At 41.7% G+C, this 19203-nt stretch overlaps 1 protein-coding gene across 6 annotated transcripts in view; it reads left to right on the top strand.

Moving 5' to 3' along the window:
* Positions 1–19203, top strand: part of ZNF385A (zinc finger protein 385A) — a 211628-nt gene that overhangs the window by 180708 nt on the left and 11717 nt on the right. For all 6 annotated transcript variants that reach the window (XM_073663154.1, XM_073663153.1, XM_073663160.1 and 3 more), the window contains one exon: positions 4405–4567. In XM_073663154.1, the coding sequence (XP_073519255.1) occupies positions 4405–4567 (163 nt within the window). The remainder of the gene's footprint in view (positions 1–4404; positions 4568–19203) is intronic.

Below are 19203 nucleotides of genomic sequence, written 5' to 3'. Positions count from 1 at the left end.
ACGATAAGTCTGCAGTCTCTCTGTGTGACTGCAGACTTTTGAATCACCCCAGCTCAGGCACTGTGCCCTGCGGGGATTCGCCGGTATGAGACCCAGTAACGAAGGGTATGTATGTGTTTGACATACCCCCGGCCATTCAGCGCTGCCTCGCTCCATACACTTGTATAGAGCAAGGCCACGTCCCGTCTAGTGGTGTGGATGGCCAGTGGGCCGACTAGAAGGCGCGGCCTCGCCTCAATACAAGTGTATGGAGAGCATGGCCACGCCCACTGGCCAGGGGTATGTATAACTCATACTTACCCTTCGTTAACAGGTCTCATACTGGTGAATCCCCGCAGCGCACTGTCCCTGAGCTTGGATGATTCATAAGTCTGCAGTCACACAGAGTGACTGCAGACTTATCACTTTTGACCGGACAACTGTACAATCAGGATTACTGGGAATGGACAGGGAATTAAGCCACAATCAGACACTTCTATAAGTAGCTTCAAATGATCAGGTGTTTAAATTCACTCTGGCCAATACTTCTCTCCCTGACATCATTTGTTAGGAAGGAGACAGAAGACCCCCATAAATATTAGATGGTTGCCCTGTCCCACCAAACTCTGTGAGCTCAGCTGAATTTAATATGAACTAGCTATTGAACCCGTTCTATGCCCAGGTGGCGAGCATTTTTATTGGTATATGGTCTCCCATGCTGGTATGTGCTGCCCCCCTCCTTGTATTTGTGCTGCCCCCATCCTGTCCCCACCATCCAATCCTGGTATGCGTGGTAGACCTCACCCCCAATCCTGGTATGCATGGCACCCCTCACCCCCAATCCTGGTATGTGTGGCACCCCTCACCCCCAATCCTGGCATGCGTGGCACCCCTCACCCCCAATCCTGGTATACGTGGCACCCCTCACCCCCAATCCCAGTATGCGTGGCACCCCTCATCCCCAATCCCGGCATGCGTGGCACCCCTCATCCCCAATCCTTGTATGTGTGGCACCCCTCATCCCCAATCCCAGTATGCGTGGCACCCCTCATCCCCAATCCCGGTATGCGTGGCACCCCTCATCCCCAATCCCGGTATGCATGGTCCCCTCACCCCCCAATCCTGGTATGCATGGTCCCCTCACCCCCCAATCCTGGTATGCATGGTCCCCTCACACCCCAATCCTGGTATGCGTGTTACCCCTCACCCCCCAATCCTGGTATGCGTGTTACCCCTCACCCCCCAATCCTGGTATGCATGTTACCCCTCACCCCCCAATCCTGGTATGCGTGGTACCCCTCACCCCCCAATCCTGGTATGCGTGGCACCCCTCACCCCCTAATCCTGGTATGCGTGGCACCCCTCACCCCCCAATCCTGGTATGCACGGTCCCCTCACCCCCCAATCCTGGTATGCATGGTCCCCTCACCCCCCCAATCCTGGTATGTGTGGCACCCCTCACCGCCCAATCCTGGTATGCGTGGCACCCCTCACCGCCCAATCCTGGTATGCGTGGCACCACTCACCACCCAATCCTGGTATGCGTGGTACCCCTCACCCCCAATCCTGGTATGTGTGGTACCCCTCACCCCCCAATCCTGGTATGCGTGGTACCCCCCACCCCCCAATCCTGGTATGTGTGGTACCCCTCACCCCCCAATCCTGGTATGTGTGGTACCCCTCACCCCCCCAATCCTGATATATGCATGGTCCCCTCACCCCACAATCCTGTTATGTGTGGCCCCCTCATCCCTTTCACACTATACACACATACAAAAAAAATAAACAGTTATACTCACCTTTCTTCTCTGTACTCCAGCGCTGCTGTGTCCTCTCTGCCGGAGGCGGGGGGAGGAGTGCGGCGCTGGAGCACCGCGCTGTCTGGCGCCATTTTGCTGAAGACACACTGTAAATGTGTCTTCAGTAAAATGGCGCCGGATAGCGCAATGCGCATGCGCCGGTCCGACGCCTTCACTCCGCCCCCGGTCTCCAGCGACGAGAGGCGCCACGGCAACGCTCCTCCCGGTCAGGTAAGTATGTAAGTATGGCGTCGGAGATCGCAGTATGTGTTCAGTGCCTACGCATACCGCGCGATCTCCGGCGCCATCTCCGGCTGGATGCCTGCTTCTCTCTGGAGCCAGACTGCACGTCACGCATGCGCAGTCTATCGAGGTTTCAGACAGAAACACACATCCCGCCTTATATTATAGATGAAGGCCTTTACATCTGAAGTTATTTCAAACCTTTGGCAGAGCCAATCTCTAGAAGCTTTAGTCGTTTTACTCATATGTCCCAAAGGAAAAATTCCTACTTGTCAGCAAATGCAGGAAGGAAACCAGATAAATAGTTGTTTTGCTCTGATTGTGCTGATATCACTATTTCAACATTTTAGAAATAATTGTGAAATATTTTGTAACTTTTCCATCACCCTTTACAAAATTTACCACATCAAAAGTGGACTATTTTTTGCTCTTATTTTATTTTAAGAATATGGTTACGACCACTAAAAACTAACTAACTCACTATATGAGTGGTCGTAACCATGGATACCTAAAATACAGCAATGCCCTGCACATGGGGTAAGCAACATAGGGAATCAGAAGAACTATCCTACATTTCTAATTGGAGGTATTTGCTAATATTATTATTACACCTACTACATATTGGGATAGGATCTTGAAGATTAAAGGGAATCTGTCAGCAGGGTTTTTAGTAAACACCGTTTTTGATCAAAAAAAGCATAAAAGACATCCCACCAACATCAAGGTGTACTCAAGTTCGGGATGGGTACACACTGATCATCCTAAACTTGGTTACACCTTGACGTTGGTGGGATGGCTTTTATGCTTTTTTTTTTAAATCAAAAACGGTGTTTACTAAGTATCCCATGTTAGTTATATACACTATTGCTTTTACTTATTTACTTACAGCAGGGTATTTGTTCATTTTGTTTCTGTCTTGGGTTTTGTCAATTTGATGGCCAGTGTGAACATACTCCTATTTTCCATGCATACCAACTTTTACTGCAGTTCATTTTTTTGGATTTTGTAATCTGACATCAGCTTGATATAGGGATAGAGACCCTGATTACAGTGATGTATCACTTTATTTAATTCTTGCGGCAGTTGTGATATAATCAGTTTTCTCTGCTGCAGATCTAGTAGGGTTCAGAATGTTGAGTTGTTTATAGAACACCCCCCCACCCCCCACACCACTGATTGGTAGTTTTCTCTGCACATTATGTAAAGACAGACAGCTCCTAATCAGTGCTGGGGGCGGGGTTGGACCAGAAGGCACAAGACACCTAGTCCTGTAATGATAATCTCCTGCTGATAAAGCGCTAATTTTATTGAAACAGCAACACACAGCCTAGTAAGTGATACATCACTGAAATCAGGGTCTCTGCTCCTACTTGTAGACTGAAAAAAGATATGAAAAAAGATAATTAGCTCATATCACCTGATACTGACAGGAATCCCAGGCTCACGGATTAGTGTCCAGCATACACTTGCAACGATATATAGAGAAGGTAAAATCCGGTGCCACATGCGATAAATCCTTTTATTCCAAAATGAAAAATCACAACATGTCCCTAGGAGGGGAACAACTGGACGCATTTCGAGGACACAGCCCCTTATTCGTCAGTATCATATATGACTTAGCACGTCATGATCTTTCCCAGTGTAAATGCAAACTGGATACAAAAATTGTGATGTGAATCGGAATAAACTCGAATAAACTCATGAACTTCCTTACATAAATGGACCTTACTTCTCCATCACTGCATTGCAAGATAAAATTGCTTTTCAATACTGTAGGAAAGCCAGTTAAACACATATATAGATACTTTACAGATGGCTAGGTTGACTATCGTGCAATTTACAAAATTAAAATCAGCTCAAGGACATGCAGTATGTTGACTGGAGACACGGGACAAGCACCGTCACTGATGTGCATTCTTATGATTATTTGTAATTGGGTTATATTGTCTGACAATAGGCTTTTTCTTCCATTAGGATTGCTAACAGTGAAATAAATAGTCTCATATGCCTTGTATAGTTGTAACACCAGCTATACAGTATATAGAATGTCATTTATATGCTCAGTTATTGGTCCTTCTGGAATAACTCTGAGAACATCACTGAATTAATTGGTAGTGAATGGATTTGGGAATAGCGAAAATCTCACATTTTAATAATACAGCTTCCCATTCCTCCATCCTGCTGTCACCAAATGCTGCTTTCCCAGGCAGAGTGGATCTGATCTCACGACTAGTGACAGTTGGGCAGCACGCAGTTACGCGGCGCTGCACATGGCATCTGCGGCATTCGTGTTAGCTCTGCACAGATAATCTGCTACTTACTATTATAGCGACTGCGATAACTGCTGCAATTACAATTGTTCGCAATTTTTTTTTTCTTACAGAGTCAAGCTGAGGCACATTATAAGGGGAATCGACATGCTCGAAGAGTTAAAGGGATTGAGAATGCCAAAACCCGGCAGAAAGAGGGAGGGCAAGATGGAGACAGAAACACTCCCATGATCAGTCCTGTGCCCAGTGCCAGCGAGAGTGATACAGACAGCAAAGGTGACTGAGATAACATTGCTTCTTCTTTCTTTATCCATCCATTTTAGAACATGTTGTCATTAGGTTTACCTGTCAGTATAATGTGCAAAAAGGGAATCCGACCACAAATAATGTCAGCGAATCACATCCTCAAAGCATTTACTCAACATGTTTGGACACCCTCCAAGTGCACACAAGGTTGACTGCTTCTCATTTTCAAATTCGAAACCTTGTGTATCTCTATAAATTTTACATATTTTTTACATATTTCTGTGCCATGAAAACCTTTTGGGATAGAACTTTACAATTTAAAGCAGAGTCTTAGCTAACCTTCCCAAATATTCAGTTTATTAGTGACTCCTCAGGACCAACTACATCCATGGTTTAAAGAAGAAACTTTAATGGAATCTAATAGAACTCACACACTAACGCTTGCACTATGGTGCAAAAATTAGCATATAACAATGCACTGACAGCCTATGTGCTTAAAAATGTGTAAGTAAATAAAATAAACAGTAAATGCAATAATATGCACCGAATGAGACCAAAAAAGTTTGAAATAGGACAAAGACGTGGTAACTAACCATAGGAGTATATAAAGCTCCTATCTATAATTGTGGATAGGCTTAAGGGTATTTTGCTGATGTGAACAATTTCCTGGATAGATGTGGTCCCAATGTCGATGGGTGATGCCCCCATGAGATAAATCCTCTGGCATCAATGAAAACTGAGATTACGTCAGTGGAGCCCCAGCCGGTGTCGCTGCCTGGACTTATAATCAAAGACTGTCGATCAAGCAGTGTGACGACACCTGCTACTGGGACTCCCGTGAGCCAAAAAAATCCTACGCCTTTTAGAGGTAGTGTCCTCCTTCCTCCGGGATTTTTAATTGGTAACCCTGAGAAAGGAGGACTCTACCTCTAAAAGGCGTAGGATTTTTTTGGCTCATTGGGAGTTCCCGTAACAGGTGTAGTCACACTGCTCGAGCGGCAGTCTTTAATTGTAAGTCCAGGCAGCGCCACCAGCTGGGGCGCCACTGACTTAATCTCACTTTACACTACGACCAGAGGATTTATCTTGCAAGGAGATTACCAGGAAATCGTACACGTCAGCATATTACTTGTTATGAACGTGTTCACACTCATACCTGGGAAACTCTGCACCTACACCCAACAAGGGTATAGACTAGAAAGGCCATAGCCACACAACTAATAACACCAGCTCGGATATGGCTCCCTAAAAGGCCATCAAGGGTTTTCCCGTACCTCCTGAGGAACCAGAGGAGAGGCCGCAACACACTACCAAGAAGGGGAAAGGAAAGTATGAGGCGAGATACAAGAACCCAGTGTGAGAAACTAAAATACATACAAGGTGAAGGACTGAAGGTTAAGGAGTACCAAAAATAAAAGGAACCAGTAAGTTCTCTCAAGAACCAAACAGAGATAAAACGAAAAGATGATGAGGGAAAACAAACCTACTTACTGCAAGAATACAACGGAAGTTTACTTAGCAAGGTAAACCCCTAAGTTAAAGAGCTGGAACTCTTAAATGTTCATCCACCAGGAAATATATCCAGCAAGGAAGTGCAGAGAATGGATACTATATAAATCCCTACCCAGAACGTGATAGGGCAAACCAAAATGAGAAAATGGAAAACACCTGGAAAGTAGCAAACCAAGAAGGGAGAATAAGGACAAATGAACAATCAGTATATGGACAGGGAAGGAAAAAAGCTATAGCTCAACAGTCAGAACAGACCACGAAGCAACAGGACACCAGATCGAATCCCCAAATTGAGCCCTGACATTACCCTTAAGGTTATCCACTACCATGGATAGCTGCCGGAGTGGTCATGCGAATCCCACCACTGTTACCACTTTCTCACAGATGACACTGGACAGATCCCACAGATCCCACTGCTGCCACCAATTGTCAAAGATATGCAGCCAGGAAAGGAGGTTGCGCAAATCCCACCCACTGTCACCAGTTGACAAGGGAATACAACTCCGCTGCCTCGGTTATTGGGGAACTCACAGTGAGTGTATGGTATACACACCTCCGATTCCAATGCAATACAATATATGTTTATGGCCTGGTACGATCACTGCCAACTCCACAATAACAAAATGAACTACCAGCTGTCACCACCAACCATTTATATAGGCTGATTGGACACCCATTACAGGTAGAGTATGGCTTCAAGGGTGCGATTTACAGAGCAAGAGGGACAGAGCTATTACATTTCATATATTTAATCCAGAAAGGTAGGCAGTGTTTATAAAAAATATAAAAAGATAATACAAAATTGGAACAAAACAATATGATATACACAACGACATAAAATACGAAGGAATAGCGAAAAGAGAATTACTAAACCTGATGTCACAGAAATGGCTCAGAGCTTGAAGAGGGAGGTACTCCTTAGGAAAAAACACAGACAGAACCCACAGTAAGCTGCACATTCCAAAGACTGGCAAATGGCCCAAACCCAAATACTGCTTTTTATTAGCTCAATGTTATGCCCATATACCTTCCCTTGATGAGCTCATGTGGGGGCTGATTGTGGGATGTGCTAGGTCTTTTAGAATTTTATGAGATGCCCAAGTTACAGGATAACTTCGTCCCTGGAGGTTCCAGGCGGTAGATATTGTCGTCATGTTCCTTATCACAATTTTACCTATAGAGATCAAATATGACGTGGATAGCACCATGCATTGAACCTATATTAAAGGGGTATTCCCATCTCCAAGATCCTATCCCAAAATGTAGTAAGTGTAATAATAATAATATTAGCAAATACCTCCAATTAGAAATGTAGTATAGTATTTTTGATTCACTATCTCTCTTTCCTCATGTGCAGGCATTGCAGGACCTTAGGTATCCATGGTTACAACCACTAGCAACTAGCTAACTAACTGTGACTTTATCAGTGGACGTAACCATGGATACCTAAGGTCCTGCGATGCCTGTACATGAGGAAAGAGACATAGCGAATCAAAAATACTATACTACATTTCTAATTGGAGATATTTGCTAATATTACTATTATTACACCTACTACATATTGGGGTAGGATCTTGGAGATGGGAATACCCCTTTAAGTTGGAGGGGTTCTGCCGGCCTTACGGTGATGTGAATGCGTTATATTCGTCCCTTCGCAACGACGCCGAAAATGTATCTCCCATAATTATCGGATCAATGCAAACCCCAATATTCATATCTGGACACTGGAGACAGAGGGTCTAATTACAGTTGTCCAGTTTTTTGTTGATCAGAGGAAGCTTATACCTGGGAAACACACTTCTCCTCCTCCTCTGCATAAACAAATCTCAGCCTCCTTGTCTTTTTCCTGTTTTAATTATTTGTCACTGCAGAGGGCGACTACTACAATGGAGATAGAGGTGTCAGATCTCTGTCCCTCTTCCCCTGTTATAATTAGTTTTCTCTCTTCCCCATATGTTCAATGTGAGGGGCACATTTCCCTTCCCTGGAGATGTCTGGATTTTAATTTTTCTCTATGACATCCACAATTATAAGTAGGTGCTTTTTCTATTTCTACATACATATATGGTTGATTAACGAGTCTTTGTCCTATTTCAACCTTTCTAAGTCTCATTCAGTGCATATTAGTGGATTTACTGTTTATTTAATGAAATCTAGATGAAAGAACTGTTTAATATTGTACCCAAAACAATGACCAGGCTGAAAATGAAACCATGTTTGAAGGACATTGCCAAAATTCTGATGATCAGAAAAAAAATCAATATTTGTAAGTTGATTTTGATATAGAAGTACTGGACAGTAGAGCTGCTATTGGATGAGCTATGGACGACATAGACTGTTATAGGTTTTCCATTTGTTAATCCCAGTGGGTTATGATCATCATATAATGGTCCATTCAAAGATGCATGCGGGAAATTGAATTGTCAATGACTAAAATTTGTTCCAAATCATCTAAATGTACCTAATTGATAGGTCTTATAGGTTGATCAAGACATTTTAGTTACAGCCACACATGATAAGAGCCAGACATTCATGAAAATATACTAAATAGATGTAGATATATTGTACGTTCATTAGCTATAACTTTAAAACCACCATAACAATTTTGTCAAGGGCTATACTTCCCTTGTGTCACAGGTTTAAAGAGATTATTTAGGACTTTTATTATTTTTGTGCATGGGGCTAAGAATTAACAGGCAGGTAGTTGCTAACTACTTGCCTGTTCTGCATGGGGACGATCTCTGCCGACACACTCTGCCGGCACAGCAAACAATTCTGCTGCTTCAATTCACAATTTATCAACAGAGCAGCTGTTCCTGTCTACTACTGTTAATGGGGCATCACTGCAGATGTCATTCTAATTGACAGCTGGCTCCCCACAGTTAGACAGCGGGGAGCCATCTGTCAATCAACATGACGTTGGCTTTGACACCCTTTCAACAGTACAGAGTGGAAGAGAAGACGCTGCTCTGTCGATGTAATGTCAGCAGAAGCAGGGGAAATGCCGACATGAACCGTCCGTGACAACTCTGAGCAGGCAGAGATCGGAAAAGAACAGGTAGGTAGTTAGGAACTACCTGACTGTTAGTTCTCAGCCCCATAAGCAAAAATAATAAAACTCCTGGATAACCCCTTTAACCATTTAAAGCATGCAGTCCACAGGATCTTTTGAAAGTGTCCTGTGGTATATGGCATCAAGATGTAAGTAGCAGATCCCTTAAATCCTGTTTTCAAGGTCCAGCCTCAATAGATCAAACTATTTTTAAGCACATCATACAATTGCTGAGTCAGATTAAGATCTGGGAATTTTGAAGGCCATTTCAACAACTATTTATCATGTTCTACAAATTTTGCATTGAAGCAAGACACTTTATCGTGCTAAAAGACTATATTGCCATTGCCATGAAGGGTTCTTAGTCTATAACAGTGTTTCTCAACTCCTGTCCTCAAGACCCACCAACAGGTCATGTTTTCACAATTCCCTTAGTATTGTCCAGGTGATAATTCCATCACTTGAGCAATGTGAATGGAAATCCTGAAAACATGATCTGTGGGTGGGTCTTGAGGACAGGAGTTGAGAAATACTGGTCTATAACCATGTTTAGGTAGGTGGTACATGTTAAATTAACATCCACATGAATGCCAGGATCCAAGGTTTCCCAGAAGAACATTGCCCATAGCATCTTGCCTTCTCCCAATTGTACATACTGGAGCCATCTTGTCCCCAGGTATTCAATGCACATTCACATAAAGTAAAAGCAAACACATAATTCGGAAGTGGCCATCTTCTTCCTTTGTTTCATGGTCTATTTCTGATGCTTCTATGACCATTGTAGGTGCTTTCAGCATGGGTGTACTGTCCACTCTACAGCTATTAAGACCATACAAAGTTGCAGTTCATTATTCATAATTATTAATATTTCTCTATAGCTTCTGTCTCAGTAGCTCTCTTGTGAGACTGGACGAGACATACCTTCATTGAAACTTAGATGCCCATGACCCTGTCAATGGTTGTCCTTCCTTGGATCACTTTTGGTAGTTACTAACCACTACATTCCAGTTACATCCTCCAATACCTGCAATTGTATAGATGCTCTGAACCAGTCATCTAGTCTTCTTAATTTGGCTGTTGTCAGAGTTGCTCAGATCCTTCCACTGGCCCATATTTCATACTTTCAACACATCAACTTCAAGAGTTGACAGTTAACTTGCTGCTTAATATATCGCACTCCTAGTCCTAGACAGGTGCCATTGTCATGAGATCAAAGTTGTTATCGTCACCTCTCTGTAGTTTTAATGGTATGACTGATTGTAATGAAACAGTAGCACCATGATGTGTTCTGTATCATTTTAAACCTTTTTTTCATTATATGAAATTTTAGGATAATTTGTAGCAACTTAATGGCGCTCTCTGGGGATCTAATTTTAAGGGTGTGGGACATTTAGTTGCTTCACAACTGGGAAAGAAGTAAAGTTGTGCCAAATTACATAGAGGTTTGCTAATTATACTTTAGGACTTTCAAACTCTTTCCATATGAGCCTGATATAACATGTCATTGAAAGAGCATTAACCCTTTGCATCACAAAGCAAATTCCTTGTTTGCTTTATATAGCTGAACAGTCACACTTAACTTTTTGCATTACGAAAGTAAATGCATTTCCAGCATTCAAGTGGTTAAAGAAACATTTTCAAATACCTTATCATGGACTGAAAAAACATTCTCAAATACTTTATCAGGGACTCCTGTGCTAATAAAGGGGACTCTCTACAGTAATTTTATATTGGTGACTCAAACTAATGAAATTATACTAGCGTATTGCTCAAATTTAAAAGTTTGCTATATTAAATATATTGGCTTAAAGGGGTGAACTTTAGATTTGTTTGAGTAGTTCACATGATATTGGAAAATTGTGATCAGGTGTATTTGGACAGTTCATAGCACAATGGTAACAAAAGTAGTAGTGTGTGGTTAGATATATCATTATCAACTATCTGCAAGGCATGAAATGTGTATACCATACAAATAGTCCCTTCAGAGAGGAAGATGATAGGGACTCTAGTACCACTGTTATATCCTTTAAATTATATTTGCACATGATTAAGGATAAGAAGTCAAACCAGACACTCCATTTGCAGATATGTATTTCGGGGAGTTTGCTTCCCATCAGTGCAAAGCAGGATAGCTGATTTGGCTGGGTGAGAGCCTCTGATAGAGGGTTCAAAGGCAAGCTGTCAGCAGGTTTTTGCTATGTAATCTGAGGACAGCATGAATTAGGGGCTGAGACACAGATTTCAGGGATGTGTCACTTATTAGGCTGTGTGCAGTTGTTTGAATACAATGAATGTTACAGCGCCTGGACTACAGCTCCTGTGAGCCCTGGTCTGACCACACCCTCTCCTCTGATAAGCAGCTCACTGTCAATAGACAATGTACATAGAAAGCTGTAGTGTGGGCAGAGTTAGCTTTCTGTGCTCTTATACATCTAAAAACTATGATTGTGGCACAACTGCTGCACCCAGTAAACTAAGTGCTACATTGTTGGAATCAGGGTCTCTTTTCCTACATTATGATGCTCTCAGATGAGCTAGTGAAAACCTGGTGACAGATTCCCTTAAGGAGTAAAATTTATCCTTGTGGAGACTGCCAAGTCACCGTAAGAAGTCTTACAAGCCATGTAATGCTCCTCTGGGAATTAAAATGTGCAAATAATCTCTGTAGAAAGAAAGAGGACAAAAAAAGTGCCACCTAGTGGATGTAGCAATCCTAAAAGTCAATATCAACTTTTTTAAAGGGTCTTGCCTCATGGCTTATGATAAGAAGCCAAACCGGCACTCCAATCATGCATTTAATAAGTATTATATAAAAAATAATCACTATTTAAACAATATCTTTTTCCAAATATAAAAAAGGTGAATAAAGATGAGAGAACCCCGAACTTCTCCTGGAAGTCCATTTTAATGTTCGGAGTTCCGTGGGAAGTCCAGGGATGAGAAAGAGAGAGAGAGATAGAGAGAGAGAGAAAAGAGACATTTTTTTCCAAATCCAAAGTTTGGGTCTCCATTGTTTTCAATGGTGTTCAGGTTCTGGTTCAAGTTCGGGTACAGTTCTGGTACCCGAACCGAACTTTGGACTAAAATTCGGGTCGGGTACCAGAACCCAAACTTTCACAGGTCCGCTCATCCCTAAAGATGAATAAATGGTACAGGACCTAAAATGTAGAAACATCAAATCCCAGTAGTTATTTAGTTAATCTCATAGCAGCGGTGGAGATGTAGCAGTTTGACATCTGCACATCACGGTGGTACAATATTTATCTTTTTGGCATTCCCTTTACAACCTTTCTGTATTATAATATAAAACACAAAGCAAAAATGATCCATGGCTTCTCCGATAATTGCTCCTGTTTGTTTGAGAAAGTCCTTTCCTGTCGAGGGTCTGGCATTAGGCACTTCCGGGCAGAACTAATTCAGATTTACTGTCAAGTGCTAAAATCTGGTATTTGGTTCTATGTATTAGAGCCAAATGTTCATGATGCCTTGGATATGACATCATTTTCACCTTACATAAACTTAGCGTGGAAGATGTACCAAGCAACATGTCTCATTCAGTATAAAGGTTGGTTCCAATGAAGATTGGCATAAAGAACTGACGGCAGGATCTCAAACACAGTTTACATCTCCGTAGTTGGCTCAAGATTCTGACTTTGCTTTAAAATGGTTCTTTTCTATGGAATATCATTCCTACAATCTGTTCTGGGCTGTGAGGTGCACTGATATGTTTAGCTTTGGCCCCAAGACAACAGGAAAGGCGTATTTGCCTGTGCTTAAAAGAGTTAAATGTTTAATTTTTCCTCCAGCTGGGGCCACTTATCGAATTTTGGATAAATTCCCTGGGAATCATATTCACTAAAAGCATTACACCCCTCTATCCATGCCTTATATCCCTCAAAGTGAAGAAACGTGTCCCTTGGTGCCCTCACTTTTATTTACTCGAACATATGTATCTCATTGTGCCTAATTGTCTGTGATGAGGTTTGTCTCTCTTTATATGGAGTTAATGCATCATTCATATTCAAGCCTTAAGCGAAATTAGCCATTTACTTGTATTATGAGGATTTGTGTACAAGCTTATAGCAGTAATGGGCAATATACATTCAGGTATAGTGCCTACAGGAATTGCGTAGTGTTTATATCAAGGACATATGGCTGTATAATGACATAACAGAAAATGAATAAATGCTTGGATCATTCTATAAATGTGTGGAAAGTTTGGAAACTCTTGCGTGCCGCTGAGGCCATGCCTTTTCCAAACTGTTTTATGACATTTACTCTGAATGGCGATGAAGCCTGCCAAGCTCTCCAGACACGTTCTGCAACATTCCCTCTAATGGTCAATAAGCTGAAGACCATAAAACATGTTATAGCTAAGGAATCATTTTTCCATTTCATCCTAAAACAGGCAACAGAAAGTCCTGGAGGTGGAAGTGATGTGCTTGTGTTCCTACATCAGTTCTGTGTATCAGTCCACACTGCTGCATCATATCATTGCACAATATATTGGCATCAGTTGGGCGCATATACTCGTAAATTGCCAAACAGTAGAGCGAATACCTGGCTTCCACATGAGCTCTTGGCCTCTTACACTCAGGATAGCCCCATATTTATTCCAAGAAGTTCTGCTTTTCTAATTTTACTACTATTCCAGAACTAGAGTTATTACTTAACTTTGGATGATGACTATGAAGAATTGATATGGTTCCCGAACCACACCCTTTTGTTTGTGTCCTGGTGAGAAATTTTGCCAGGCTGGTATTTCGCTAGGTGGCACAAGGATACAGGATATGCTGTACTTCATTGTTAACCATTGCAGTAATAGTACTCTGTAGGATTCCTAGAGTACGGCGCTTTCGCCAACAAAATGAAAGGCAGCCAAATTTTATTACTTTTTTTAGATGGCTGGAACAGTGCAGGCTGCAATCCCTTCCAACTGATATTGCTATAACTTAGGGGCCAGAGCAGATGGCCAGTAAGAACAGGAGCCACATGCAGTCAGTGTGATTTGGTCTTTGGTTTCATTGGCTATTAATTTTTTACAAGTTTAAAGTCAGTAGGGAGACCCAAGGCATATAAGTTTCTTTTCATTCAGTAGGGGATTAGAAGACAAGTTCCGATGTCCCAGACATGTGGTGCGATGTCTCAGCACTATAGAGGTGACTGAGATTCTGCCAATAGGACCAAGACCTGATAATGGGGATGAGTTATACAGCAGGTTGGCCGCGATGGACTGTGCTGGTAAATGTTATCGTGTGCATTTGAGCTCCATCTTTTCAGTTGCAATATTCATACAAGTCTGCTTAGGCCATATTCACATATCCGTTATCCTTTCTGAACAGTGAAGCAAAAATAATGGGTGTTCTGGATATGTCACTTCACAGACACTAACAGCATCCAACAGAAGCCACTGATTCATAATGGGGTCCATTGGGTTCCATTGTGGTGTCTGTCATTTGACAAAATAAAAATGAGTATAGTATAGTGCTCCGATTTTCTCAAATATGATGGAATCTGCTAAAGAGATTGAGGCAGATACAGATGTGAATAAAGTCGTACTCAAACAAAATCAATTTTTCAAACAAAGTGTTCCAGATTTTGAAATCCACATGCAGCACACAAGGATTTTGATACTTTTTTTTTGTGCCATTTTCAGTGCAGATCTGCAGCAGAAAGTCTGCAGAAAAAGTTTACTTGTGCATTTGCACTTATTATAAACCTTTGGCAATCAGCTGAATTCAAATCCCTCATCTTCTTTGAAGTTCAGGCCACATTTGCCTATATATGGCTCATATTGACATGAGGGGTTATTTCAAAGGTTAACAAGTATATATGACTTGGACCCATAACAACCGTTGTTGGTTGCCAGGATTTTAATAAGGTATGTTTGTGGAACAACAGAAGGTTTGGGGCTCATTGTTAAAGGTGTTATTTGGAAGTTTTGTATTTTTTTTCTTATGGAGCTAAGAACTTATAGGCAAGTAGTTGCTCACTAACTGCCTGTACTGCTCAACGCTGATCCCTGCTGGTTCAAAACAGTCACGGACTGCTCCCATCAACAATTCTTCTGCTTCATTTGTCCTTATGTCAACAGAGTAGATCTTCCTCTACTGCTCTGTCGAGGAGACGTCACTGCTGTCGTCATGCTGACTAAAAGCGGGTTCCCCGCTGCCTAACTGCGGGGAACTGGATGTCAATCAGCATAACATTGGCAGACTTGCCCCATCAACAGAGGAAAGCAAAGGAGAAGAAGCTGCTCTATCAACATCATGTCAACGGAAGCCGCAGAATCGCTGGCAGGAGTGGTCTGTGACTGCTCTCAGCTGGTAAAGATAGGTGTGGGGCAAAACAGGAAGGTATTTAGTAACCACCTGCCTGTAAGTTTTTAGCACTATAAGAAAAAAATATAAAAGCTCTGGATAAACCCTTTAAAAAAAAGTGACCATTATAGATATATGACATATCATAATGGTTTCCTTGTTACTATAAGGCTAGGGTCACACGAATGTTTTTTGTCTCATCCGAGAAAATCAGTCTGATTATGCTAATCACACTCTGATCAGAGTTTGATCCGATTTTCTTGGAGGTGGAGAAAAAAAAGTTTTTCAACCTTCTATATATTATCAGTCTGTCAAAATTGGACCCATAGAGTTAAATGGGCAAGTGCCCTCTGATTCTCAGAGGCAAATCGTGTATGCTATGATTTTTTCTTCAGATCGACTTGGTCCGAGGAAAAAATCGGACATGTACACAGCCCCATAGAATAACATATCCGTCAATACTATGGATACCACTCTTCCGAATTTTACGGTCATGTGCACGCGCCCTTGGAGAAAGGGTGGGGAACCTTAGGCCCGTGGCCTCGATGACCTTTTATCCAGCCCTGGGGCAGATTCCCAGGGTCTGCAGTGCTTGGGCTGGCAGCTGTATTTTGACAGCCGCCGGCCCTTTACTTTCTTCTTGCTCCGTGAGCATGCGCACGCACTGTTCACTACTGAAAGCTGAGGCGCGTGCAATGAAAGATTATGTCCTTACACCAATCAGTTCCAGAGTTAGGACTTATTTTGTGGACGGAGTTAGTGCATGATTTGTACCGCCCCCGAAGGATGGTATAAAGATCCAACTGGCCCTTGGCAGAAAAAAGGTTCCCCAGCCCTGCCTTAGAGATACACTTTAAGGTGTTTTTACATTTCTCTTTATAATAAAACTTTCTAGGTCAGCTGTGAGTGAGCGTAGAGAGAGTTTAGTTGTTTCAGCGCATATGGGGGATTTGCTGAGCCAAGAGATTTGCACAGTGTATGTTTTGTGCTCTAACAATCTCCTAATTCTTGTTTATTTGTTGCTTTTAGGCTTTCCCTTTCTCCGTTCTCCTACTGTATGCTTATTCTGCTATTCAAAAATCTGTATAATTTCCCTGATGCCTCTAAGCACATGGGGTTGACATTCCAGATGCAATATTTCTTGTGCTTTCAGGGCAGCATTTCTTTTAGCCATAAATATAGTTTTCTGTCTCACGCAGAACTTCATTGCTCCTGACCCTGCCTGCAGCATTCTTACCATCATTACTCACTGGTATAGCAGTAACTGTGTTCTCCACCTGGAAAAATCTCTTTCACTCGCCACCTAAAATGGAACTTTAATTAGTTCTACTTCGCTAAGACTTTTTTTTTATGTAAATCCTTTAGATTTTAGTATATTTGACCAATGAAAACCGTATGTTTGTGTTAAGGTCCTATGTCTCGTTTAGACACAGCAAAGACCTGTTATATTTTCCTGTTTCCCTACTGCAAGAAACATTAAGGGCTATCATATTAATGAAGATCTGCTGTTTATTGAATAGTTTGCCAAACAGAATGCTAAGTAAGAAATGAAACTGTTATCTAGGTATTTTATTTCATAGAGAGAAAAAGAAAAGACCGCTTACGCAGGGTTCCCCAACTCCAGTCCTCAAGGCCCACCAACAGGTCATGTTTTCAGGATTTCCTTAGTATTGTACAGGTGATGGAATTATCACTTGTGCGATACTAAGGAAATCCTGAAAACATGGCCTGTTGGTGGGCCTTGAGGACTGGAGTTGGGGAACCCTTGCTTACAGCATCCCAATATGACGCCATCATTGTGTTTTCTAGCAAAGCCTACAATAGCTGGGCGGTGAGGAAAGAATTCTTGGGAGAGGTTGGCCGCTTGGTTATAAATGCATGTAATTAACATATGATATAAAGTTATTACATTTACTAATGCATTTTTAGTTTAAGTTCTGCCATGTTCCTGACATGTTTGTCCAACCATTAATAGTCCTCTCCTCGTTAGTCATGTGTCTCTTCACATCTAGGCTATGTCAAGCCCTGAGGTTCAGTTCACCTATCACAGGATCCACACGTGCGTCCATGCTTATATCCATGTTTGTATTAGTATTAGGAGCGGGGTAACACAGAAGTTGATGTCACAGCTGACCCTGCTCCTCTTCCTTTCACTATTACTTTAGTACACGCTCATTAGATGCTTCAATACAAAAGATGCTGCTAATGTTCATAGAAATTTCCAGAAAGAATAGGAAGTATGAATCTAGGCCCCAGTGGACTGTATAAATATTGTAAGATTTCTAATTCCTTTTTTTTAATACAGATTGTAATATGAAAAATGTAATATGAAAAAAACTACAGCATTGCAAAATATTTTAAAAAAACGTAAAAACTTGATTTAAACAATAGATCTATTTTATCATAAAACATTTTAAAAGCTGCAAAGATGAAGTCACCCTTTTAAATCGAGTTGAGTGATACAACGAAGTGATCCTGTATGCAATTTCTTTGCATACAGGCCATGTCTCTCTTGGTACCTACTGTATGAACACTGTACTTTGATTGCTGATGTATACATGGAAATTAAGATGAATCTCCTAACAATGCAGACTTTGCTGTAACTTCCCAACTTCTCTTATTTTTAGAAGTTGATTCCTCATTTAGTTAATATCTTATATTGTTCCCCTGCTATGAAGTGAGTTGTATTTTAGTTGGATTAATACTGCTTGGCTTTCCTTGTGCCATTTATTTTTGGAAAGTAGACTGCACCCTGACATTAGACAGATGCTGAATGATCCATTAGTTCTGAACTTTCTTTTGTCGTCATACAAACCTGGTTTCCTGCCCTATGTACCGTAAATGTCATGATGGAGGAGATGAGCTCAGTGAGAGGCATCTCTTAGTGTTAGTGTTGGATGCAGATTTAGGAATCCATTCTGGTCACAGCACGCCCTCTCTATATTTCATATCCACCCTTACGCATTGAAGTCTCGCAGTGTGATTTCTTTTCAGACCATGTCTTTGTGCCTTAACACATACTGGGAACCTATACATCAAATCGTCCTGTTTGAAAACCAGAGCAAAAATAGCCAATATATCAAACAATAAAAATGCTTTGAAAGCAAGGTTTCTTCTTTTCTAAGCTGAGATGATGCTATTTTTACCAGAGTTTTGTAACCTGGAAAGTTTCCTTAGAGCAGGACAGCCCTTGCTTCCAATGCTGGAATAAATCACTGCTGTCATTTTATTGTTTTTTTAGTGAACGCTGTAATATGTTGGCTCATTACACGTAAATGGTCATGATGTTCATAGCGTTTTCTCAGCACTGTGATCACTCACATGGTTCTGCTTATCAGGCTCTTACTTATTGCTAGACTTTTTCACATATGGTAAAAGACCATTTCTCTAACTGACAGACTGACCATGTCTGCTAAGTAGCAGAAGGCCTTATTATGCAATCATGGATAATATATACTGATAATGAATGCTACAATGCTGGGACTGTCAAACATCCTCCACCACGTGAGGAGTTCTAGTATATATCAACATTCACTACCCGTAATTCCTCTCTGTGCAGACTGTCACTCCTCAATCTCCACTAAAATATGAGGATTGAATGGTATTTCCGTTGCTGAGGATAACTGCGGCATGAAATGAACTCTTTGGTCTTCTCTGTTAATTCTGGGCTTAGGAGTCCAGTGGGCGGTCCTACTTAGTCATTGACAACCTTTCTCCACAATTGACAGATACTGTATATACATTGCACTTACATGTTGCCTTGTGAGGGTAATATTTTAAGT

The sequence above is a fragment of the Phyllobates terribilis genome, unplaced genomic scaffold, assembly GCF_046119375.1.
Source record: "Phyllobates terribilis strain yellow unplaced genomic scaffold, ASM4611937v1 Scaffold_2__4_contigs__length_985480577, whole genome shotgun sequence".
NCBI classification, from domain to species: Eukaryota; Metazoa; Chordata; class Amphibia; order Anura; family Dendrobatidae; genus Phyllobates; species Phyllobates terribilis.
The sequence above is the reverse complement of the archived record's forward strand: the minus strand, read 5'-3'. Positions and strand labels throughout refer to the sequence as shown.